The sequence below is a fragment of the Salvelinus alpinus genome, chromosome 26, assembly GCF_045679555.1.
Source record: "Salvelinus alpinus chromosome 26, SLU_Salpinus.1, whole genome shotgun sequence".
Lineage (NCBI taxonomy): Eukaryota > Metazoa > Chordata > Actinopteri > Salmoniformes > Salmonidae > Salvelinus > Salvelinus alpinus.
The window spans coordinates 37,380,631-37,407,481 of record NC_092111.1 but is presented as its reverse complement, the minus strand read 5'-3'; the positions used below and the strand labels follow the sequence as shown (position 1 = coordinate 37,407,481).

Genomic DNA, 26,851 nt, shown 5'->3' with positions numbered 1-26,851 from the left:
GACTAATGGGTGCTGCTAACACACGGGGACTAATGGGTGCTGCTAACACACGGGGACTAATGGGTGCTGCTAACGCACGGGGACTAATGGGTGCTGCTAAGACACAGGGACTAATGGGTGCTGCTAACGCACGGGGACTAATGGGTGCTGCTAACGCACGGGGACTAATGGGTGCTGCTAACACACGGGGACTAATGGGTGCTGCTAACACACGGGGACTAATGGGTGCTGCTAACGCACGGGGACTAATGGGTGCTGCTAAGACACAGGGACTAATGGGTGCTGCTAACGCACGGGGACTAATGGGTGCTGCTAACGCACGGGGACTAATGGGTGTTGCTAACACACGGGGACTAATGGGTGCTGCTAACACACAGGGACTAATGGGTGCTGCTAACGCACGGGGACTAATGGGTGCTGCTAACGCACGGGGACTAATGGGTGTTGCTAAGGCACGGGGACTAATGGGTGTTGCTAAGGCACATGGGTGTTGCTAATGTTGCTAATGGGTGTTGCTAAGGCACGGGGACTAATGGGTGCTGCTAAGGCACAGGGACTAATGGGTGCTGCTAACGCACGGGGACTAATGGGTGTTGCTAACACACAGGGACTAATGGGTGCTGCTAACGCACGGGGACTAATGGGTGCTGCTAAGGCACAGGGACTAATGGGTGCTGCTAAGGCACGGGGACTAATGGGTGCTGCTAAGGCACGGGGACTAATGGGTGTTGCTAACACACAGGGACTAATGGGTGCTGCTAACGCACGGGGACTAATGGGTGCTGCTAAGGCACAGGGACTAATGGGTGCTGCTAAGGCACGGGGACTAATGGGTGCTGCTAAGGCACGGGGACTAATGGGTGCTGCTAAGGCACGGGGACTAATGGGTGCTGCTAAGGCACGGGGACTAATGGGTGTTGCTAAGGCACGGGGACTAATGGGTGCTGCTAACGCACGGGGACTAATGGGTGCTGCTAAGGCACGGGGACTAATGGGTGTTGCTAAGGCACAGGGACTAATGGGTGCTGCTAAGGCACGGGGACTAATGGGTGTTGCTAAGGCACGGGGACTAATGGGTGTTGCTAAGGCACGGGGACTAATGGGTGTTGCTAAGGCACGGGGACTAATGGGTGTTGCTAAGGCACATGGGTGTTGCTAATGTTGCTAATGGGTGTTGCTAAGGCACGGGGACTAATGGGTGCTGCTAAGGCACAGGGACTAATGGGTGCTGCTAACGCACGGGGACTAATGGGTGTTGCTAACACACAGGGACTAATGGGTGCTGCTAACGCACGGGGACTAATGGGTGCTGCTAAGGCACAGGGACTAATGGGTGCTGCTAAGGCACGGGGACTAATGGGTGCTGCTAAGGCACGGGGACTAATGGGTGTTGCTAAGGCACGGGGACTAATGGGTGTTTGGCTGTTGATGGCTGTGCTGTGTGGTTCAGGTGACCTGCTGCTACCTGGGATCACCATGTTACTCTCTCTGCAGGGTGGTGCTCCAGCAGCCGACCCTCAGTCTGTCTGTGTGTCTGGTTATAGACGGATCTGATTAGTGAATGTGTTGTTGGGAGTCAGTGACCGTTAGTCATGGCACGCACACACAAGTACGGACGCACCAACACACATACTTATGTAAAATCACACACACACACTTTTTATTTTTACAAAGCACACTTGAGGAGCACTGAGTCACAGCCCAGCAGTTTCTATGCTGAATTTGAAGTCACACACACACACGTTTTATCCCACCTCCCTTCAAAAAGAGAGGAGGAGAAGGACGTGGAGAAGGAGGAGAGATGGCTGGCGATAAGGGAGTGAAGTCAGTAAGTGAGAGTTACAGGCAGCTTCGAGATCCCCAGACAGTCAAAGTCTATCTATCCAGAGCAAGGTGAGCTGTAGTGAGCTCAGAACCCACCATGCCTCACCAGTTCTTCCCATGGCAGCAGCGGCTAAAGGAAGACGGCCCTCATGTTACGCAAGAGGATGATGTCACTGCCAGCAGGCAGGAAACCACCCTCTCCCTACTCCCCACCCCTCATCCAACCCTCTGTCATCCAGCATCATCCCCCCTTACTCATATGCCTCCTTCTTAGCCCGTCAGAGACGGCGCCGGAGAAGATGGCTCACGTTTTAGTGCTCCTAACCGATTGGGTTTTAAATGTTCGTTTTTTTGCGTTGTTTGTCATTTATTTATTTACTTATTTTGTACATAATATTGCTGCTACTGTCTCTTATGACCGAAAATAACATAGATATAAGAACAGCGATTAATCACCACCAACTGGCAGAAGCTTTTTTTTTCTTCCTTTAATGACCCCGATGTGAACGACATTCTGCCTTCCCGGGAACAGGCCCAAATCTCCGTCATTTGCGTGAAGAGACGATGGAGAAAAAGAGGACGGAGGTCGGGCTGCCTTCTGAGAATTCGTAGGCGATCGAATAAACCCCCCCTGCCTTCCGTTCTTCGAGCTAACGTGCAAATGGAAAATGAAATCGACAACCTATGAGGAAGATTAAACTACCAACGGGACATTAAAAACTGTAATATCTTATGCTTCACGGAGTCGTGGCTGAACGACGACAAACAGCTGGCTGGTTATACGCTGTATCGGCAGGATAGAACAGCGGCATCTGGTAAGACAAGGGGTGGCGGACTATGCATATATGTAAACAACAGCTGGTGCACGATATCTGAGGAAGTCTTTGCTTGTAGACCACACTATCGACCTACAGGTTTTCATCTGTATGTTTCTAGCTGTCTACATACCACCACAGACCGATGCTGGCACTAAGAGCGCACTCAATGATCTGTATGTGGCCGTAAGCAAACAGGAAAACACTCAATGATCTGTATGTGGCCGTAAGCAAACAGTCAGTCACTCAATGAGCTGTATGTGGCCGTAAGCAAACAGTCAGTCACTCAATGATCTGTATGTGGCCGTAAGCAAACAGTCAGTCACTCAATGAGCTGTATGTGGCCGTAAGCAAACAGTCAGTCACTCAATGAGCTGTATGTGGCCGTAAGCAAACAGGAAAACGCTCATCCAGAGGCGGTGCTCCTAGTGGCCAGGGACATTAAAGCAGGGAACCTTAAATCTGTCGTACCAAATTTCTATCAGCATGTTAAAATGTGCAACCAGAGGGGAAAAAACTCTAGACCACCTTTACTCCACACACAGAGACACGTACAGTCGTGGCCAAAAGTTTTGAGAATGACACAAATATTCATTTTCACAAAGTCTGCTGCCTCAGTTTGTATGATGGCAATTTGCATATACTCCAGAATGTTATGAAGAGTGATCAGATGAATTGCAAAGTCCCTCTTTGCCATGCAAATGAACTGAATCCCCCCAAAAAAACATTTCCACTGCATTTCAGCCCTGCCACCAAAGGACCAGCTGACATCATGTCAGTGATTCTCTCGTTAACACAGGTGTGAGTGTTGACGAGGACAAGGCTGGAGATCACTCTGTCATGCTGATTGAGTTCAAATAACAGACTGGAAGCTTCAAAAGGAGGGTGGTGCTTGGAATCATTGTTCTTCCTCTGTCAAACATGGTTACCTGCAAGGAAACACGTGCCGTCATCATTGCTTTGCACAAAAAGGGCTTCACAGGCAAGGATATTGCTGCCGGTAAGATTGCACCTAAATCAACCATTTATCGGATCATCAAGAACATCAAGGAGAGCGGTTCAATTGTTGTGAAGAAGGCTTCAGGGCGCCCAAGAAAGTCCAGCAAGGTCCAGGACCGTCTCCTAAAGAGTATTCAGCTGCGGGATCGGGGCACCACCAGTACAGAGCTTGCTCAGGAATGGCAGCAGGCAGGTGTGAGTGCATCTGCACGCACGGTGAGGCGAAGACATTTGGAGGATGGCCTGGTGTCAAGAAGGGCAGCAAAGAAGACACTTCTCTCCAGGAAAAACATCAGGGACAGACTGATATTCTGTTAAAGGTACAGGGATTGGACTGCTGAGGACTGGGGTAAAGTCATTTTCTCTGATGAATCCCATTTCCGATTGTTTGGGGCATCCGGAAAAAAGCTTGTCCGGAGAAGACAAGGTGAGCGCTACCATCTGTCCTGTGTCATGCCAACAGTAAAGCATCCTGAGACCATTCATGTGTTGGGTTGCTTCTCAGCCAAGGGAGTGGGCTCACTCACAATTTTGCCTAAGAACACAGCCATGAATAAAGAATGGTACCAACACATCCTCCGAGAGCAACTTCTCCCAACCATCCAGGAACAGTTTGGTGATGAACAATGCCTTTTACAGCATGATGGAGCCCCTTGCCATAAGGCAAAAGTGATAACTAAGTGGCTTGTGGAACAAAACATTGATATTTTGGGTCCATGGCCAGGAAACTCCCCAGACCATAATCCCATTGAGAACTTGTGGTCAATCCTCAAGAGGCGGGTGGACAAACAAAACCCCACAAATTCTTACAAACTCCAAGCATTGATTATGCAAGAATGGGCTGCCATCAGTCAGGATGTGGCCCAGATGTTAATTGACAGCATGCCAGGGCGGATTGCAGAGGTCTTGAAAAAGAAGGGTCAACACTGCAAATATTGACTCTTTGCACCAACTTCATGTAATTGTCAATAAAAGCCTTTGACACTTATGAAATGCTTGTAATTATACGTCAGTATTCCATAGTAACATCTAACAAAAATATCTAAAGACACTGAAGCAGCAAACTTTGTGAAAATTAATGTGTCGTGGCCCTGTTCAAAGCTCTCCCTTGCCCTCCATTTGGCAAATCTGACCAGAATTCTATCCTCCTGATTCCTGCTTACAAGCAAAAATTAAAGCAGGAAGCACCAGACTCGGTCAATAAAAAAGTGGTCAGATGAAGCAGATGCTAAGCTACAGGACTGTTTTGCAAGCACAGCATTGAGGAGTCACATCAGTCATTGGTTCATCAATATCTGCATCGATGATGTCGTCCCCACAGTGACCGTACATACATATCCCAGCCAGAAGCCAAGGATTACAGGCAACATATGCACAGCCGCTTTCAAGGAGCGGGAGTCTAACCCGGAAGCTTAAAATAAATCCCGCTATGCCCTTCGACGAACCATCAAACAGGCAAAGTGTCAATACAGGACTAAGATAGAGTTGTACTACACTGGCTCCGATGCTTGTCGGATGTGGCAGAGCTTGCAAACCATTACAGACTACAAAGGGAAGCACAGCTGAGAGCTGCCCAGTGTCACGAGCCTAACAGACGAGCTAAACTACTTCTATGCTCGCTTCGAGGCAAATAACACTGAAACATGCATGAGAGCACCAGCTGTTCCAGACGGCTGTGAGATCACGCTCTCCGTAGCCGATGGGAGTAAGACCTTTAAACAGGTCAACATTCACAATGCCGATGGGCCAGACGGATTACCAGGACGTGTTCTGCGAGCATGCGCTGACCAAATGGCAAGTGTCTTCACTGACCTCTCCCTGTCCGTGTCTGAAAGCTCATCAATAAGCTAAGGACCCTGGGACTAAACACCTCCCTCTGCAACTGGATCCTGGACTTCCTGACGGGCCGCCCCCCAGGTGGGGCTGCAGTGGAGCAGGTTGAGCGCTTCAAGTTCCTTGGTGTCCACATCACCAACAAACTAACATGGTCCAAGCACACCATGACAGTCGTGAAGCGGGCACAACAAAACCTATTCCCCCTCATGAGACTGAAAAGATTTGGCATGGGTCCTCAGATCCTCAAAAGGTTCTACAGCTGCACCATCGAGAGCATTCTGACTGGTTGCATCACTGCCTGGTATGGCAACTGCTCGGCCTCCAACCACAAGGCAATACAGAGGGTAGTGCGTATGGCCCAGTACATCACTGGGGCCAAGCTTCCTGCCATCCAGGACCTCTATACCAGGTGGTGTCAGAGGAAGGCCATAAAAATTGTCAAAGTCTCCAGCCACCCTAATCATAGACTGTTATCTCTCTGCTACCGCACGGCAAGCGGTACCAGAGCGCCAAGTCTAGGTCCAAGAGGCTTCTAAACAGCTTCTACCCCCAAGCAATAAGACTCCTGAACATCTAATCAAATGGTTACCCAGGCTATTTGCATTGCCCCCCCTCTTTTACACAGCTGCTACTCTCTGTTATTATCTATGCATAGTCACGTTAATAACTCTACCTACACGTAAATATTACCTCAATTACCGCGACTAACCGGTGCCCCCGCACATTGACTGTGTACCGGTACCCCCTGTATATAGTCTCGCTATTGTTATTTTACTGCTGCTCTTTAACTACTTGTTACTTTTATTTCTTATTGTTATTTGTATTTTTTTAACTGCACTGTTGGTTAGGGGCTTGTAAGTAAGCATTTCACTGTAAGGTCTACACCTGTTGTATTCGGCACGTGACAATTTTTTTTACAGTACAACACCTTTCTCTCTCTCCCTCCTCTCTCTCCTCCCTCTCTCTTCAACATGTTTCACTCTTTTCTTTCATCGCTCCATTTCTCAATCCGTGTCCTGAACAGTTTGTCTCCTTCTCTCTTAACAGACTGATTCAGTCTCTCACTTGTTGCTGCTGGTGGTAGTGGGGGCATTTATTCGGAGACCTGCCTTTGGAGCCCTAAATCGCACCCTATTCCCTAGAAATATTAGGGTATAAGATGCCATTTGTGAGGCAGCCTGGAAAGAAACACTGGTGTCATGGCTGACTGGTATCTCTGTTAGAAAAAGCTGTTTCCACACTCTGGTCAACAAACCTAAGGGCCACATCGCAAATAGCACCCTATTCCGTATATAGTGCACTACTTTTGTCCAGGGCCCATAGAGGAATAGGGAGTGATTTGGGACGCAACCGATAGCTTGTCTTGATGCAGCAGCCTGATGGAGGCTTGACCTGTCAGGAGTGGAGCGTGATTTTCCCATGGTAAACCTCCTACTTCAGTCCAGACAATACATCAATGCCTCACACCTGACTGCCACCTGTCAGTACGGGCTGTGCTGCCTGATGTCATTGGAGAACAGTGACTGAGAGGTAAGGAATCCTCTGACCTGTCAGGAGTGTGTGTGTGTGTGTGTGTGTGTGTGTGTGTGTGTGTGTGTGTGTGTGTGTGTGTGTGTGTGTGTGTGTGTGTGTGTGTGTGTGTGTGTGTGTGTTTCTAATATTGGCCTGACTGATCCTGCTAACCCCACTTGTTCCTGATGACTCACACACCTGCAGTGGTGGCTTTCAACTTGTCAACATCAACCCACCCGCTGGAATCCACCAGGATCGACCAACCCGCTGGAATCCACCAGGCTCAGATAACCAAGGACGAGGCCATCAGGATCAAACCACCAAGGACGAGGCCATCAGGATCAAACCACCAAGGACGAGGCCTTCCTGACAAGGTCTTTATCTCTCCATGAAGAGACAGAGACCCTCTTAGACCATCACACCTAATTTCCTCATCCACCTCCTACAAATCCATACACTACACACAAACAAGACAATCATTCCCGGAACTGACTGTCTCACAGGGCACATGCACAGACAGCTAGACTAGCACAGTGATTTGTGTGAATGAATCCATGAAGAGACAGAGACCCTCTTAGAACAGATAAACAGAAGTGACTGTTTGCTGACCTGTGGAAAGGAGAGGTCACTGACCTGTCTGTCTGACTCCCTGGCTGTGACTGTCAATCCTACTGACCTGTCTGTCTGACTCCCTGGCTGTGACTGTCGATCCTACTGACCTGTCTGTCTGACTCCCTGGCTGTGACTGTCGATCCTACTGACCTGTCTGTCTGACTGCCTGGCTGTGACTGTCGAGGCTACTGACCTGTCTGACTCCCTGGCTGTGACTGTCGAAGCTACTGACCTGCAGCAACACCAGCAGAAACCAAGTCTCGCCCTTACAGAAACCAAGTCTCGCCCTTACAGAAACCAAGTATCGCCCCTTACAGAAACCAAGTATCCCCCTTACAGAAACCAAGTATCGCCCCTTACAGAAACCAAGTATCCCCCTTACAGAAACCAAGTATCGCCCCTTACAGAAACCAAGTATCCCCCTTACAGAAACCAAGTATCCCCCTTACAGAAACCAAGTATCCCCCTTACAGAAACCAAGTCTCGCCCTTACAGAAACCAAGTCTCGCCCTTACAGAAACCAAGTCTCGCCCCTTACAGAAACCAAGTATCGCCCCTTACAGAAACCAAGTCTCGCCCTTACAGAAACCAAGTCTCGCCCTTACAGAAACCAAGTCTCGCCCTTACAGAAACCAAGTCTCCCCCTTACAGAAACCAAGTCTCCCCCTTACAGAAACCAAGTCTCCCCCTTACAGAAACCAAGTCTCCCCCTTACAGAAACCAAGTCTCCCCCTTACAGAAACCAAGTATCCCCCTTACAGAAACCAAGTATCCCCCTTACAGAAACCAAGTATCCGCCTTACAGAAACCAAGTATCCCCCTTACAGAACCCAGTAGTACATTACACAACAATGCAGCAGCCACTTAATACAAAACAAACAATTCTCTCAATTCATTATGTCAAAGAGCTTGTCGTGTTGTCCATCGCAGAGGGAGCGTCAATCAACTGGACCTGATAACAGCCTTCTCTAAATCCTTACAAAACCAGCCAGGAATAACTTCAGTACATTACACAAGCAACATACCAGTTCAATTCTCTATAGACAATCATGTTAGACTGCTTGGTGTGCTGTTAATTTCCTACCCTTCTACAAAAGGGACCTTGTTGAATGATAGAACAGCTATTTCCATGTTAAAATGTTATGGGATGCATTTTCTCCATTGTTTTTGATGGTAGGCCACTCTGGTAGGCCTACATTATGATCAAATAGACACAGCAGCCTACTTGACCACTGTTTAAACTGTAACTTAAAGCAGGTACAGCCTCAGTGTTCACGGTAAAACTGTAACTTAAAGCAGGTACAGCCTCAGTGTTCACGGTAAAACTGTAACTTAAAGCAGGTACAGCCTCAGTGTTCACGGTTAAACTGTAACTTAAAGCAGGTACAGCCTTCGTGTTCACGGTTAAACTGTAACTTAAAGCAGGTACAGCCTCAGTGTTCACGGTTAAACTGTAACTTAAAGCAGGTACAGCCTCAGTGTTCACGGTTAAACTGTAACTTAAAGCAGGTACAGCCTCAGTGTTCACGGTAAAACTGTAACTTAAAGCGGGTACAGCCTCAGTGTTCACGGTAAAACTGTAACTTAAAGCAGGTACAGCCTCAGTGTTCACAGTAAAACGCGTGCTGGAAGTTAAACAGAAATTTCACAACGTTCAAGTTTGCGCTCAGCAGACCTGAAATTTGCTCCGTGCCCTAAAACATTTAGAGTGAACATTGGGCTCCGGACCTCGTAGTGTAAGAGGTCAATACCCCTAATATAGGGAATGGGATGTAATTTGGGACGCAGCCACTGTGTTGTGAGGCAGGACATTCTTAGAACAATCGTTTTCAAGGTCCAATTGAATCAACTTGAAGGATCTCTGTAATATGCAGAACATCAATCTATCTAACATTTATTGTGAAGGAATTGCTCTCCACAGGTTTCTTTTATTGTTAACATCTGCTTTGTTTTAATGTTTGTTGTTGTAATGTACTATTCAACAACCTACAGTAGCAGCCAATGTGTGATGTTCAATGTAGGACTACATTCCATGAGACTGAAAAACAACATGCAGGGCTTGACATTAACCTGTTTATCCACTTGAGACAAGGAGGTGACTGGAAATGTTGTGGTGTTTGATGCAAGAAACCACTTTATTATCCCCATACCACTATTACAGAGAATCAAATGACGTTACCCTCTGCCTATTGGCTACTTAGCTTATTCAAGCCTGTCCATTTAAGAAAAAAAGAAAAAAAGCTCTTTACCTGACTCGCTTTTTAAAGATGGCTAGAAATGCACGCGCTTAGAGGGAACATTGCTAGAGCTTCCTGGTTTTCTGTTCTACCTGATCATTAAAATGGCACCCACCTGGTGTCCCAGGTCTAAACCAGTCCCTGATTAGAGGAGAACAAAGGAAAAAACGCAGTGGAACTGGCTTCCAGGTCAAGAGTTGAGTTTGGGAGTTATATTTAAGCAATAAGGTATATGGCCAATATACCATGGCTAAGGGCAGTTCTTAGGCACGATGCATCGCAGAGTGCCTGGACACAGCCCTTAGCCGTGGTTTATTGGCCATATACCACAAAACCCAGGGGTGCCTTATTGCTATTATAAACTGATTACTAACGTAATTAAAGCAGTAAAAATAAAATGTTTTGTCATACCCGTAGTATACGGTCCATTATCCCATGGCTGTCAGCCAATCAGCATTCATGGCTCGAATCACCCAGTTTTTATATATATATATATATATATATTCCCTTTTGGTGAGGTAGTGGTCATTAGTAGTACACTATGCTGAGAATAGAGATCCATGTGGGACAAATCCTGGGAGAGCCAATGAGGAGAGACGATGGGATAATCACTAATGGACACCAGGGTATTCTGGGTAAATTGACATTCCCTTTGTATAGGTAAGTCTTCAGGTAAAGATGTTCACGAAGCCATTTGCTGCAGGGCGAGGCTACAGCTTCCCTTCCCCAGGGACCTAATTGTTACTCCGTCTAAGCCAGGGGTGTCAAAGTCAAATGGACGGAGGGCCAAATAAAAAATTTAGCTACAAGCCGAGGGCCGGACTGTTCGAATGTTCATTGAAAAATTTTTAAATGACGCATATAGTCTAGTGAACCTAATTGAACCTACTGAAAACCTAACAAATATATTCCAATATGATCAGATAAATAAAGCAATATTTTCTTATGGCTCTGTCAGTAATCTTTAATTTTCAACAGACACAAAAGACAAATTTCCTTTATATAAAAATCCCCATAACATGAACATTAAATGAAAGAAACCGGTATTCAAGGCACCATCAGTAGCCTATATTTTCTATTTTAGCAAAAGTGGGCTAAATTTACTTCAAAGAAAAAAACAATAATAGCAATTTTCTATCATCCACTCAACTGAAATATTTTTAAAATATAATTGGATTGAAATACAATAAAATAAAGTGCAAAAATCTATTAATCAAAAACAACACTTTGTTTAAGGAGAAGTAACATGCAGTGAAAACAAATATTAAACTTTAACTTTTAAACTTGAACTGAGTAAAAACTCTAAATATGTGATTGCACAGTAATGTTCACTTGTTTGAGGTTGAGGGTGATACTTGGTGGTGTCCCATCTTTTCCACAAGTTCATCAATGTTCGGGGTAAGGCTCTGAGCTGAGGAAATCCTCAGAATTGAGTGGAGGTGTTCAGCAGTAAGTCGACTTCTGTGTGATGTTTTGTTCAGGTTCATCAAAGAAAACAGTTGTTCACACAGGTATGTGCTGCCAAACATAGACAACGTTTGAGCAGCCTGGATGCGCAGCTGGGGCATTGTGTCGGGGAGGAAACGGGCGAACTCCGCAGCACCCACTGCCGCATATTTTGCCCTCAGTGCATCATTGCATTGGAGGTCAATCAACTCCATTTGGAGGTTTGGTGGTGAGCTTTCCACGTCAACAGCAAATGGGTTACCGAGCAGTTCCAACCTGCTTTTTTGTGCTTCAAAGTCAGCAAATCGGCGTCGAAAGTCAGCGGCAAGCATACCTATTTTATCAGCCAACTGTGCGCTCGGGAACGCACTGGTAGAGAGCTTCTCTTTCATGGTCTGGCAGCTGGGAAAGTGGCTCAAATTTTCTTTCCGCATCTGCGTCTCCCACAGAGTCAGTTTGGTTTTAAATGCCTTCACTGTACTGTACATATCAGAGATGACATGATCCCGACCCTGCAGCTGCAAGTTCATTGCATTCAGATGACTCGTAATGTCACACAGAAAAGCCATTTCACACAGAAACATTTCGTCTCGGAGTTGTGTTGTGTCTTTCCCTTTGCTGTCCAAGAACAGACAAATCTCCTCACGAAGCTCGAAACATCTTTGAAGCACCTTTCCCTGGCTTAGCCATCGCACCTCTGTGTGATAAGGCAAATCACCATGCTCCGTTTCTAACTCCGTCAGAAATGCCTTGAACTGGCGGTGATTCAAACCTTTGGCTCTGATAAAGTTAACTGTGCGCGTGATGATGCTCATTACATGCTCCATTTTCAAGGCTTTACCGCACAACGCTTCCTGGTGTATGATACAATGATAAGCTGTCAGCTCACCTGTCGCGTTTTCCTCTTGCATCTTTTCCCGTATCTTCGCCACCAGTCCGCTCCTGTGTCCACACATCGCAGGTGCTCCGTCGGTTGTCAAACCCACGAGTTTTTCCCAAGGCAGCTCCATCTCATTTACACAGCAGCCTACTGCTCGGTGCGTCACCGTTGCATTGTGGGAAATGTAGTATTGGTGCGTGTAAAAGATCTGCGGGCTGCCGGCTTGCTGCGGTCTGCGGGCCGGTTCTAATAATAAATCAAGATCATCCCAGGGGCCGTAAAAAACCTTCTCGCGGGCCGGATGTGGCCCGCGGGCCTTGACTCTGACATATATGGTCTAAGCAGACAATGTGCGACAGTAAACTGAAGATGTGTCTGAAATAAGCAGCCTTTTCCTTAGGTAGTGCACTATTTTTAACCAGTGTGTGCATGTAAGACTGGAGTCATTGTGCTTGTATCATACAGTCTTACATATGCTAATGTCTGTTCATGTAAGCACAGGCAACCACTGCTGCAGTGCATCCATCCAGAACACTGCACTTCAATGTCATGACCTCTGTATGGAACGGCTATTTAAATGTGTCAGACTGTTGTCTAATGTGTGTTCTGTTTGCATTCAACATTAAATTAAGTATCGGCTCAGAGCTATTAGAGTCAGGCAAGCTAACTGTGTCTCATTGATAGTAATGACCAACGGGTCATTGGCATAGTCTATTTCACAAATGACACAACATAACCTATATAGTGCACTACTTTTGAGCAGGACCCATGTAGGGATTAAGGCAGCCATTTTGGGAAGCAGCGATGGAGCATGAAAAAAAACTAAAAAACAAAACAGCCACACAATACATTGACGGGTCAATGAATCAATGCTACAGTATTTGAGGATGAGGGGTGCCCTTATTGGACCAGAGATGGTGAATGGACAAATAAGGAATCGAGGAAGAAAGTGGTGAATTTAAACTCCAGCTGAGGAAATCATGGACTCAAATGAGCATGTCATCGTTGCCAGCGAGGAGACTAGCTGTTATTGTTCTTTCTCCAAGTAAGTCACTGTGGAGCAGAAACTGTGGGTAACACTGCATGGCTGTCCTTCCTGTCCGGTGGATCTAAGCTGACGTCCACAGCACACTCTGTACAGTTACAGTACCATCCCTCCCAACACCCCCGCCCCTTCTCTACAGTTACAGTACCATCCCTCCCAACCCCCCCGCCCCCTTCTCTACAGTTACAGTACCATCCCTCCCAACCCCCCCGCCCCCTTCTCTACAGTTACAGTACCATCCCTCCCAACCCCAGGTGAGTAATTTGGGTTACTTAGAAGTCAGAACCGGAGATGTCATATTTGTAGACAATGAGTCACCTCCGTGCTCCGTCATCACCATGTTGGAATGATCTGGATTTCTCTACAGTTACAGTACCATCCCCCCTTTCTCTAGCTATAATCTCCCCACCGACCTGCACCACTATTTTCTCTCCACTCACTCTGGCTTGCTGAATTCCCAGCATTCCCTCTCTCTCTCTACCTCCGCCATAGCTCTCTCTCCCTCATCCTAGGAGGCTCCCGCAGTAGGACACAAGGAACGTCACCTGCACACTAAGACTCATACTGCTCCGTTGCCTGGCAACCAGTACATTAATGGTTTGCACAAGCAAAGCCCAAGCATTGCCAGCACATTGCACACACACACACAACCACCCTTTTAAGGGTTTCTGGATAGCATATGTCAGTTTTAAACCCCTTTTTCCACCAAAGAAATACTTTTTTATTTTAACTCCAGAGAATTAGATATCCCACATCACATTCTAAACAGAGAATTAGCTATCCCACATCACATTCTAAAACAGAGAATTAGCTATCCCATTCTAAACAGAGAATTAACTATCCCACATCACATTCTAAACAGAGAATTAGCTATCCCACATGACATTCTAAAACAGAGAATTAGCTATCCCACATGACATTCTAAACAGAGAATTAGCTATCCCACATCACATTCTAAAACAGAGAATTAGCTATCCCACATCACATTGTAAACAGAGAATTAGCTATCCCACATCACATTCTAAACAGAGAATTAACTATCCCACATCACATTCTAAGCAGAGAATTAGCTATCCCACATCACATTCTAAACAGAGAATTAGCTATCCCACATCACATTGTAAACAGAGAATTAGCTATCCCACATCACATTCTAAAACAGAGAATTAGCTATCCCACATCACATTGTAAACAGAGAATTAACTATCCCACATCACATTCTAAAACAGAGAATTAGCTATCCCACATCACATTCTAAAACAGAGAATTAGCTATCCCACATCACATTGTAAACAGAGAATTAGCTATCCCACATCACATTGTAAACAGAGAATTAGCTATCCCACATCACATTCTAAACAGAGAATTAGCTATCCCACATCACATTCTAAAACAGAGAATTAGCTATCCCACATCACATTGTAAACAGAGAATTAGCTATCCCACATCACATTCTAAAACAGAGAATTAGCTATCCCACATCACATTGTAAACAGAGAATTAGCTATCCCACATCACATTCTAAACAGAGAATTAGCTATCCCACATCACATTCTAAAACAGAGAATTAGCTATCCCACATCACATTGTAAACAGATAATTAGCTATCCCACATCACATTGTAAACAGAGAATGAACTATCCCACAACACATTCTAAAACAGAGAATTAGCTATCCCACATCACATTGTAAACAGAGAATTAGCTATCCCACATCACATTCTAAACAGAGAATTAGCTATCCCACATCACATTCTAAACAGAGAATTAGCTATCCCACATCACATTCTAAACAGAGAATTAGCTATCCCACATCACATTCTAAGCAGAGCCCGGGAGAAAACAGATCGCAGTGCGTTCACGTCACACAGAGGCAGTGTTTCTCTGTGAATTACACATTCTTTGAAGTCAATCAGATACACAGATCTCTCTCTCCTCCCTCGCTGTGTCATGATTCCTCAACAAGTCTCAAAACAACATGCAGTCCAACCATTGGACCATTTCATGACCGCATTGGACCATTTCATGACCGCAGTGGACCCCTCCCTCCGTTCCAGGTTTCTGTTGCTGGCGAGGACGAAGGACAAATGAAAGGCGGCTGGGCGTCTCCCACTCTGATTTTCCCCTCAGTCCCGGTCGGTCGTACGCCAACGTGTCCCTTTCTAAGCCAAAATCAACGTTGCTCTACCAAGCTTCCAGGAAGTGATGTTGGAGCGCAGGGCTGCTGAACTCACCTGTGGAGCAAGGAGGAGAGTGTGTACATGTACGTGTGTGTGTGTGTGTGTGTGTGTGTGTGTGTGTGTATCCACGTGCGTTCCAATGTCAAGTCTAGTGGGGAGCTCTTCACTCTAAAATGGTCAACAATTTCAGGCTCAATGATTCAGTCCAGCGGCTTGATAAATTATGGAAATAGTCGCCATTACACTAGCCCATACAGACACAGACACACACACACAACATAGCACAGTCAGGTTGTCAGACCTTACTGGCATCAAGGGGCAGCCTAGTGATGTCAGACCTACTGTCATCAGGGGGCAGCCTAGTGATGTCAGACCTACTGTCATCAGGGGGGCAGGCTAGTGATGTCAGACCTACTGTCATCAAGGGGGCAGCCTAGTGATGTCAGACCTACTGTCATCAAGGGGGCAGCCTAGTGATGTCAGACCTACTGTCATCAAGGGGGCAGCCTAGTGATGTCAGACCTACTGGCATCAAGGGGGCAGCCTAGTGATGTCAGACATACTGTCATCAAGGGGGCAGCCTAGTGATGTCAGACCTACTGTCATCAAGGGGGCAGCCTAGTGATGTCAGACCTACTGGCATCAGGGGGGCAGCCTAGTGGTGTCAGACCTACTGGCATCAGGGGGCAGCCTAGTGATGTCAGACCTACTGTAATCAGGGGGGCAGGCTAGTGATGTCAGACCTACTGTCATCAAGGGGGCAGCCTAGTGATGTCAGACCTACTGTCATCAAGGGGGCAGCCTAGTGATGTCAGACCTACTGTCATCAAGGGGGCAGCCTAGTGATGTCAGACCTACTGTCATCAAGGGGGCAGCCTAGTGATGTCAGACCTACTGGCATCAGGGGGGCAGCCTAGTGATGTCAGACCTACTGGCATCAAGGGGGCAGCCTAGTGATGTCAGACCTACTGGCATCAGGGGGCAGCCTAGTGATGTCAGACCTACTGGCATCAGGGGGCAGCCTAGTGATGTCAGACCTACTGGCATCAGGGGGACAGCCTAGTGATGTCAGACCTACTGGCTTCAGGGGGCAGCCTAGTGATGTCAGACCTACTGGCATCAGGGGGCAGCCTAGTGATGTCAGACCTACTGGCATCAGGGGGACAGCCTAGTGATGTCAGACCTACTGGCATCAGGAGGCAGCCTAGTGTTCTAAATGTCAGAGTGGGTGGCTGAGTTCAGCTGAGAGACATTTGGGAGCTGTCTAATGAACACCAACTCAGCCTTGGCTCAGAACAGGATGCCTCCGTTCTGACAGGTAAATGCTGTTGGCCATCACTTAATGAAAACCATATTTAGTTCCGTTATTAAAGGGTAAGGAATATTCTGAGAAATACTGGAAGGATTTTCACTGGAGGCAGAGACACACAAACACACAGAACACAGACACACACACAGGGACTTTTCAGAGCAGGCAGGTAGGTGGTGTTAGCGTTGGCATTAGTCACCATGTGGTGTCTGATAAACAGCAGTGGGTTTGAAACGCATTTAAAAAACTAAACCGTCTGAATAAAGCACATGGTCCTAGAAGAGGTAGCCTCAAACACAAGATGTGGAGACTGGTCTACTACTATTGCTTTTATTTACTACTATTTCTCATTAATATTGTTGTTGCTGTTAATAGTAATCCCATTTCCACTATTACTATGATTGATGCCTTTTTGCTGTTGGTCCCACCATGTTGTGTTATATATATACTTTGACAATGTAAGTAATTTAACTTGCCATGTCAATAAAGTCTACTGGGGAGGGGGAGAGAGAGATTTGTTGATTTAAAAAAAGCTTTTGACTCAATTTGGCATGAGGGTCTGCTATACAAATTGATGGAAAGTGGTGTTGGGGGAAAAACATACGACATTATAAAATCCGTGTACACAATGTGTGTGGTTAAAATTGGCAAAAAACGCAAGGCCTTTCCACAGAGCCGTGGGGTGAGACAGAGATGCAGCTTAAGCCCCACCCTCTTCAACATATATATCAACGAATTGGCAAGGGCACTAGAACAGTCTGCAGCACCCGGCCTCACCCTACGAGAATCTGAAGTCAAATGTCTACTATTTGCTGATGATCTGGCGCTTCTGTCACCAACCAATGAGGGCCTACAGCAGCACCTAGATCTTCTGCACAGATTCTGTCAGACCTGAACCCTGACAGTAAATCTCAGTAAGACCAAAATAATGGTGTTCCAAAAAAGGTCCAGTTGCCAAGACAACAAATACAAATTCCATCTAGACACACCGTTGCCCTGGAGCACACAAACAACTACACATACCTCAGCCTAACCATCAACACCACAGGTAACTTCCACTAAGCTGTGAACGATCTGAGAGACAAAGCAAGGGCCTTATATGCCATCAAAAGGAACATAACATTTGACATACCAATTAGGATCTGGCTAAAAATACTTGAATCTGTTATAGAACCCATTGTCCTTTATGGTTGTGAGGTCTGGGGCTCGCTCACCAACCAAGAACTCACAAAATGGGACAAACACCAAATTGAGACTCTGCATGCAGAATTCTGCAAAAGTATCCTTTGTGTTCAACGTAAAACACCAAATAATGCATGCAGAGCAGAATTAGGCCCGATACCCGCTAATTATCAACATCCAGAAAAGAGCCGTTAAATTCTACAACCACCCAAAAGGAAGCGATTCCCAAACCTTCCATAACAAAGCCATCACCTACAGAGAGATGAACCTGGAGAAGAGTCCCCTAAGTAAAACTGGTCCTGGGGCTCTGTTCACAAACACAAACCACAGAGCCCCAGGACAGCAACACAATTAGACCCAACCAAATCATGAGAAAACAAAAAGATAATTCTTTCCAATGTGTCAAGTAATTAACAAAAAAAAACTGAGAAAACGAGAGAGAGGAGGTGGAGACATGCTGCAGATGAGATAGCAGCAGACAGCCACCCCCTCACTTCTCTTCGGTTACAGCGAGAGAGAGCGAGAGAGAGCGAGAGAGAGCGAGAGAGCGAGAGAAAAACACCACAAGTGTTCCAATCCCACAGCTTCAAAAAATGAACTTGTACGAACTATGAAGTCAACTCAACTGCAGCTCGAGGGCCTTAAGAGTTGACTAGTGGGTTGGGTTCCTATCCAAGTAGCTATCAACAAGTTCAAGCTTATTTAACAGAAAATTCACATCCAGAAATATCTAATTACCTGAATGGACAGCTGCCATCGGAGATTGTTGGAAATTGGCCATCGGGTAAGTTATTCCGCAAGAACAGATGTTCACAGGTGCTAGGGAGGTCCTCTCCTCTGGGCTACTGTAGGTGATCTGTCAGTGAACTCCCACCTCTAAACAGGAAAACAATACCATCGTGATAAAAAAAAAAAAAAATGCTCTTGGAGACTGGTGAGACACCCCTGATGGTTTGAATCGAAACCAAATCGGGGAAAAAGGTATTCTAGGAGTAAGGTAGAGACACCCCCGTTGGTTTGACTATAAATCCGAAACAAAAGGAAAAGTGAGCTCAAGGTAATCTAATGTTAAGAGTTACTTCTAAGCTACTTATTGGGAAATCATAGGCCTACTTTTCCTCTGTTGAATATAAATCTATCAGATTGGCTACAGTCTCTGTGGAAAGGAAAGTCCAGGAAGCAGTAAAACACACTGCCGTCAGTAGAAGGGACGGGTTAGAACGTAACCCACATTACGGATGACAAAGTGCGCAATTTCAATTTCGTTCACACAAAATATGGCCATAAAAATTCTCTCCCCCCACTTAGTTGTCCCCTCCCTGTATTTCCTCCCTCCCTCTCTCAAAGTGAAAGGCTTCTCCCATTCTCAGAGGTTGCCACTAAGTTAAACAGATGTCCCTGAACCCGTCCCAGCCTGTCTGTTGTAGTTACTGTTGCTAAAACCACGGATTCCTCCTGCCTCCGGGGGAGAATTTCCCTTTGTGTGAATCTGTGCTGGTTTCACGCTCTCATTTGAAGGAGGTACTGTACAGAGGTACTGGTTTGGCTGCCTAAGCATGACACAACATGTATAGGAGTCACACGGTTAACTCTTTCCCTGCACCACATACTGAAGCATACTAAGCTCAATGTAGTCTACAGTAGACAGACATACAGACTGTTATCCCCATGGGCTGAATCCAGCCTAGTCTACACAACATACCATGTTATATTTAACATGTATTTATCTAGGAAGTCTCATTGAGGTCAGGAGACCTATTTATTTATATTTTACAAGGGAGACCCCTGGCCAGTAGTACAGGGCATGCTTGTTGGGCTATTACTTAGGCTAATTATGAATCTGGTGTCAAGCATACAGGGTCCAATCCAGCCACAAATCCAGCCCTGGGTAAAGTGCTTATTAAGCTGATCTAGTTGCTTATTGGGTGGGAGTCTCTTGGAGGATGATTTAAGTGTGTTGGGAGATGGGAACTCCCAGTGGATACTAAGACCCTGAACCCAGCCTCCAATCCGGCCCTGGGTAAAGTGGTAAAGATTGTGTGTCACTTAATATCCCAGAATGTCAAAGTGCAATTTCATTTGTAGAAAATTCATAAAAAATGTAAAGCTGAAATGTCTTATTCAACCCCTTTGTTATGACAAGCCTAAATAAGTTCAAGAGTAAAAATGTGCTTAACAAATCGCATTATAAGTTGCATGGACAATAAGTGGTTCACATGATTATTTAATAACTACCCCATCGCTGTACCCCACACAAACAGATAATTGTAAGGTCCCTTAATCGAGTAGTGCATTTCAGGCACATACTCAACCACAAAGACAAGGGAGGTTTTTCAATGCCTCACAAAGAAGGGCACCTATTGGTAGATGTGTAAAAATAAAAAAAAGCAGACACTGAAAATCCCTTTGAGCGTGGTGAAGTAATTAATTTGGCTTTGGAAGGTGTATCAATACACCCAGTCACTACAAAGATACAGGAGTCCTTCCTAACTGAGTTGAAGGAGAGGAAGGAATCCACTCAGGGATTTCACCATGAGGACAATGGTGACTATAGAGTTTAATGGTTGTGATGTGAGAAAACTGAGGATGGATCAACAACATTGCAGTTACTCCCCAATACACAATACTATTTTCAAGCATGGTGGTGACTGCATCATGTTATGGGTATGCTTTTCATCGGCAAGGACTGGCGAGCTTTTTAGGATAAAAGAAAAGGAATACAGCTAAAAGCACAGGCAAAATCCTAGATGAAAACCTGGTTCAGTCTTCTTTCCAACAGATACTCGTAGAAAAATGTACCTTTCAGCAGGACAATAACCTAAAACACAAGGACAAATCTACACGAGTTACTTACCAAAATTACATTGAATGTTCCTGAGTGTCCTAGTTACAGTTTTGATTTAAAAATCGTCTTGAAAATCTATGGCAAGACTTGAAAATGGCTGTTTAGCAATGCTCAACAATGAAGTTGACAGAGCTTGAAGACTTTTAAAAATAATAATTGGCAAATATTGTACAATCCAGGTGTGCAAAGCTCTTACCCAAAAATACTTACAGCTGTAATCACCACCAAAAGGTGCTTCTACAATGTACTGACTCAGGGGTGTGAATACTTATGCAAATTAGATATTTCTGTATTTCATTTTCAATATATTTGCAGAAAACTCAACAAACATGTTTGTCTCACTTTGTCATTATGGGGTATTGTGTGTAGATGATTTAATCCATTTTGAATTCAGGCTGTAACACAACAAAATGTGAAATAAGTCAAGGGGTGTGAAAACTTCCTGAAAGCACTGTATCATGCTATCTCTAGGTTACCGTGTGAGTTAGATCAGGGAGGAGTGGCAACCTTTACTCTGACAATATCTAATCCGTAACCACTGGCCTTTACTCTGACCTCAAAAATATCTAACCAGTAACCACTGGCCTTGACATTAACCTAGGGCTGTTAAGGTGACCGCATTACCGCCACAACAGCGGTCACAAGTCATGACCACAGTCAAATTCTACGTGACTGTTTAGTCAAGGTAACTAGGCTTCTCCAAGCTCTGATGCTGGTTGTCATAAGTTGCCTACCAAACTTGCTAACTGGTACTCAATTGTCTCTCTAAATCACTCTGTCATCAAAGCAAATGTAATTGAAAATCTAAGATTTAATGTGAGCCCATGAGCTCATGTTGGGCAACATTTCTATAGGCTATCCAATTGTGTGAGAAAACAGAGTGATGGCCTCTACTAAAAAGAGGAGGATCCCATCAACTTTCTATAGGCTAGGCCGACTATATTTATTTCTCAACTTTCCTAATATTAAGCACATTGCTTCTATTTACAACATGAATATAGCCTACCTGGCTGGCATGAAAATGAACCACGGGAAAAGCGTCCTCCATACTTGAATAGATGACCTGTATTTTTTTCCGCTGCCCCCGTTTGAGACAGGTGCACGATAACGGTCCATTCCAGTCAAAACTAATTTCACACATATTATTTAGTATACAGTGCCTTCGGGAAAGTATTCAGAACCCTTGACTTCTTCCACATTTTGTTATGTTACAGCCTTATTCTTTAAAAAAATAATAATAATAATCCTCAACAATCTACATATCATACCCCATAATGACAAAATGAAAACAGGTTTTTAGAAAATGTTGCACATTTATTCAACTTAAAAAACAGAAATACCTTATTTACATAAGTATTCAGACCCTTTGCTATGAGACTCGAAACTGAGATCAGGTGTATCCTGTTTCCATTGATCATCCTTGTGATGTTTCATTAGAATCCATCTATGGAAACTAAATTTATTGGACGTGATTTGGAAAGGCACAAACCTGTCTATATAAGGTCCCACAGTTGACAGTGCATGTCAGAGCAAAAACCAAGCCATGAGGTCGAAGGAATTGTCCGTGGAGCTCCGAGACAGGATTGTGTCGAGGCACAGATCTGGGGAAGGGTACAAAAACATTTCTGCAGCATTGAAGGTCCCCAAGAACACAGTGGCCTCCATCATTCTTAAATGGAAGAAGATTGGAACCACCAACACTCTTCCTAGAAATGGCCGCCCCTACAAACTGAGCAATCGGGGGAGAAGGGTCTTGGTCAGGGAGGTGACCAAGAACACAATGGTCACTGACAGAGCTCTAGAGTTCCTGTATGGAGATGGGAGAACCTTCCAGAAGGACAACCATCTCTGCAGCACTCCACCAATCAGGCCTTTATGGTAGAGTGGCCAGACGAAAGCCACTCCTCAGTAAAAGGCACATGACAGCCTCCTTGAAGTTTGCCAAAAGTTACCTAAAGACTCTGGTCTGGTGAAACCAAGATTGAACTCTTTGGCCTGAATGCCAAGCGTCACGTCTGGAGGAAACCTGGCACCATCCCTACGGTGAAGCACGGTGGTGTCAGCATCATGCTGTCTTATGTTTTTTAGTAGCACGGACTGGGAGACTAGTCAGGATGGAGGGAAAGATGAACGGAGCAAAGTACAGAGAGATCCTTGATGAAAACCTGCTCCAGAGAGCTCCAGATCTCTGACTAGGACGAAGGTTCACCTTCCAACAGGACAATGAGCCAAAGCACACAGCCAAGACAACGCAGGAGTGGCTTCGGGACAAGTCCTTGAGTGGCCCAGCCAGAGCACGGACTTGAACCTGATAGAACATATCTGGAAAGACCTGAAAATAGCTGTGCAGCAACGCTCCCCATCCAACCTTACAGAGGATCTGCAGAGAAGAATGGGAGAAACTCCCCAAATACAGATGTGCCAAGCTTGTAGCGTCATACGGGGCGGCAGCGTAGCCTAGTGGTTAGAGCATTGGACTAGTAACCGAAAGGTTGCAAGATCTAATCCCCAAGCTGTCGTTCTGCCCCTGGACAAGGCAGTTAACCCACTGTTCCTAGGCAGTCATTGAAAATAAGAATTTGTTCTTAACTGACTTGCCTAGTTAAATAAAGGAAAAATTAAAATACCCAAGATGACTCTAGGCTGTAATCGCTGCCAAAGGTTCATCAACTAAGTACTGAGTAAAAGGTATGAATAGTTATGTAAATGTGACTTTTTCCGATTTTTTAAAATTTGATTAAATTAGCTAAAATGTCTAAAAAAAATGTTTTTGCTATGTCATTGTGGTATATTGTGTGTAGATTGATGAGGGGAAAAAAATAAATTTAATCCATTTTAGAATAAGGCTGTAACGTAACAAAATGTGGAAAAAGTCAAGGGGTCTGAATACTTTCCAACGGCACTGTATGCAAAGACAAGATTAAATCAGCAATAGTCTGATGGGTGACAATATTAGCCTGTCACTTGTGAATTATATACTATCACTTGTGAATGATGTCCAGCTAGTGTGCAGTAAGGCAAGTTTTGGTGAGATCATTTTCACCATAAAAATGCACCTTTATAATAAAGCATTACATGCATAATCACATTTGCTGTCACTTTTGAGAATTGTGTTTTCCCACTAACTGATTGCATTTTGGAACATTCACGCTTATTGCATATTGCCATGTGAGCATTACTGCAATTATAATGTGAAAAAATAGCCTAATAGTTTATCAAGATTTTAAGCTAAACATTCTGATCTGTTGCATCAGCCTCAGCCAAAAGTTTTGATTTATGTGAGTGGTTGTATTAATTTGGAAATGTTTCGCATCCCAGAACTGTCCCAGACTATGTTTGGAATATTTATTTCTCGCACAGAAGGACAAGTTGACCAAAAGAATAGGTCAACTTTTGTACAATGGGGGATAGTAGACTGACATAGGCTAGTCTTTTTGCTATTCGTTAGGCCTACTCAACTTGTTGGCTGACGAAAAGTAAATGTGGACAGTTCTTCTAACATCTTAAATATGTGCCTCGGAATTGGATAAGAAGGATGCGCGTAGTTGAGTCCCCGATGTGTCTGTCTTCACTTGTAGCCTACTTTGGAGGTGAGATGCCGGTGAGAAGAACCCGATCACGTGACGGGCATTGGCTAATAAGAATTAAGCTATCTGAGAGAGCCATGTGATTGAGAGGTGCTTCGGATCAAGCAGCCAGGAGAAGGGAATTAGAATTATTATATTCAGCCCAAGGGCACAACGACCACTGGCTGCAAAAGGCATGGATGTTTTTAGGGGGCATTATCGCCACACAAGGGGGATGTCACCGGGAAATTCGAGGCATTATCAAGTGCTTGTCATATTGTGACTGAGAGACTGATGAAGTGTGTTCAGCCTGAACAAAAAAACAAAGCAGAGCTCATGCCTTTCATGCAACTTTTTTGAAATCATCATTAGAGTCGCATCATGCAGCCTTAGAGAATGTATTAAAATCAAAACATATAGCCCAACGTTTGTATCACAAATAACTCCAAATGAAGCATATAAGAGGACCTGTTACTTAAACGCTCAACACAAAATAGCCGCATGTGCGCACTCCTTCAGAAATCATTTGGAGAAAATATATTTTCTATTTTATTCAGCTACGTTCAATTGTATTCTTCATAATATAAAATAATGCCATGGAATTCTAAACAAATCTTGTCTGCCAAATGAATTAGAGTAGCCAACAGCCATTTGGCATAGCCAGATCAGGACCTAACATAACGACAACTCAGAGTAAACTATTCTGTTCTTCTGAAATACACTATATTTTCTTAATATCATGTTTCTTTAGACCTGTCTAAAATAAATAATGGTTTTATTGTGATGGTGCAGGCTATATTAAATTGATTTATTAGACTTGTAGATGTTCCAAAAAAGTCTATATCAGTGGCTTGTAGGCTATGCGTGGAAGCCAGGAGATACTAAATGAGTTTATGTTCATTAAACGGTCAATTACCATGAGACCGGCAGTAATTTGCTTGACAATCACCGGCTGACAAAATGTCATGACCGCTACAGCCCTACTCTGACACACAACAACACCTAAACAGTAACCACTGGCTGAATGAAGTCAGTGAGAGCAGATCTATGGGTTGATTATTAAAAACAGAGTCTAGGTCCCAAATGGCACCTAATTCCTTTTATAGTGCACTACTTTTGACCAGGGACTGTAGGGAAAAGAGTGCTTTTGGGATACAGGTAGAGTGATGTTGGTATTGTCAGAAACCACCGTATAGGTGGAATATTCAACTGGCTAGTAGAGCTGCTATGCACTATATTGACCTTATCAGAATGCATTCACATCCAGTTAATGCATTATATAACTGCATCTAAACAAGGCAGATCAGTTTGAGAATTCGCATAGTGAGGGAGATTCAATGTATTTTTCCTTTAAAAAGGGTAGCCTAAACATTTTTCCCACCTTGTTAAATGTGTGGGCCGCTACATATAAATTGTTCCCCATTTTGCAGACAGTGTTTTTTCCTAGCTAAAGCAGGGGAGCAGACACATCCTGAGCCTTCGTGAGAAGACACATCCTGAGCCTTCGTGAGAAGACACATCCTGAGCCTTCCTGAGAAGACACATCCTGAGCCTTCCTGAGAAGACACATCCTGAGCCTTCCTGAGAAGACACATCCTGAGCCTTCCTGAGAAGACACATCCTGAGAAGACACAACGTGAGCCTTCCTGAGAAGACACAACGTGAGCCTTCCTGAGAAGACACAACGTGAGCCTTCCTGAGAAGACACAACGTGAGCCTTCCTGAGAAGACACATCCTGAGCCTTCCTGAGAAGACACATCCTGAGCCTTCCTGAGAAGACACATCCTGAGCCTTCCTGAGAAGACACATCCTGAGCCTTCCTGAGAAGACACATCCTGAGCCTTCCTGAGAAGACACATCCTGAGAAGACACTTCCTGAGAAGACACTTCCTGAGCCTTCCTGAGAAGAAACCTTTTATAAAAGACAGGCAGCCTTGGTGCTATAATAAAAACTTCAGCGGCCAACAAGTCTGGTCATTTTTAGGGGCACAATAAAGAGGGATATGGGGTAGCTAGGGGTGAGCTATGGTGCTTCCGCAAGTCATTCACCCGATACAGACCAAACAGCATATAAACTGAACAGTACAGAATCTAAATATCATAAAGTTCGCAAAACCACTGAAATAAATAATACGAGAGAATAAATAATTCAAGTTCTTAGACTCTTGTTATTGAGCATAATTACATTTTCAGCAAATATTTGGAATTTTTCATCTTTAAATAGCTAAAAATAAGCTACCACGTTAGGCTGTTAAAGCTCCAATAAGTCATTTTTGGGGGGACCCAAACAAAGTCGCAGATATACGAGTTATAGATCTGTCATGCTCATTGAACGCAAGTCTAAGAAGCGGTAGAGCTATTCTATGTGCTCTATTTCTATGCATTCCGTTCTAACGTTTCGTTGTTGGGTCATTTACTCTGGGTTTTGTTCACCAGATTCAAACAGCTAAAAAAACTATATTTTTGGTTATGGAAAATATATTTCACAGCAGCTTAGATGGTACAATGATTCTCTACACAATGACTGCTTACTTTGACACAAACTGAAATTAGGCAAACTATT

General features: G+C 44.7%; 1 protein-coding gene across 5 annotated transcripts in view; it reads right to left on the bottom strand.

The window, feature by feature from the left end:
• The window catches only part of LOC139555291 (zinc finger protein 40-like), a 111,866-nt gene that overhangs the window by 71,806 nt on the left and 13,209 nt on the right, over positions 1 to 26,851 (bottom strand). For 4 of the 5 annotated variants that reach the window (XM_071368981.1, XM_071368976.1, XM_071368978.1 and 1 more), the window contains exon 3: positions 18,615 to 18,752. The exons of the other annotated variant lie outside the window; for it this stretch is intronic. In XM_071368981.1, coding sequence (XP_071225082.1) covers positions 18,615 to 18,657 — 43 coding nt within the window. In that variant the 5' untranslated portion in view covers positions 18,658 to 18,752. The remainder of the gene's footprint in view (positions 1 to 18,614; positions 18,753 to 26,851) is intronic. 5 annotated transcript variants of the gene reach the window in all.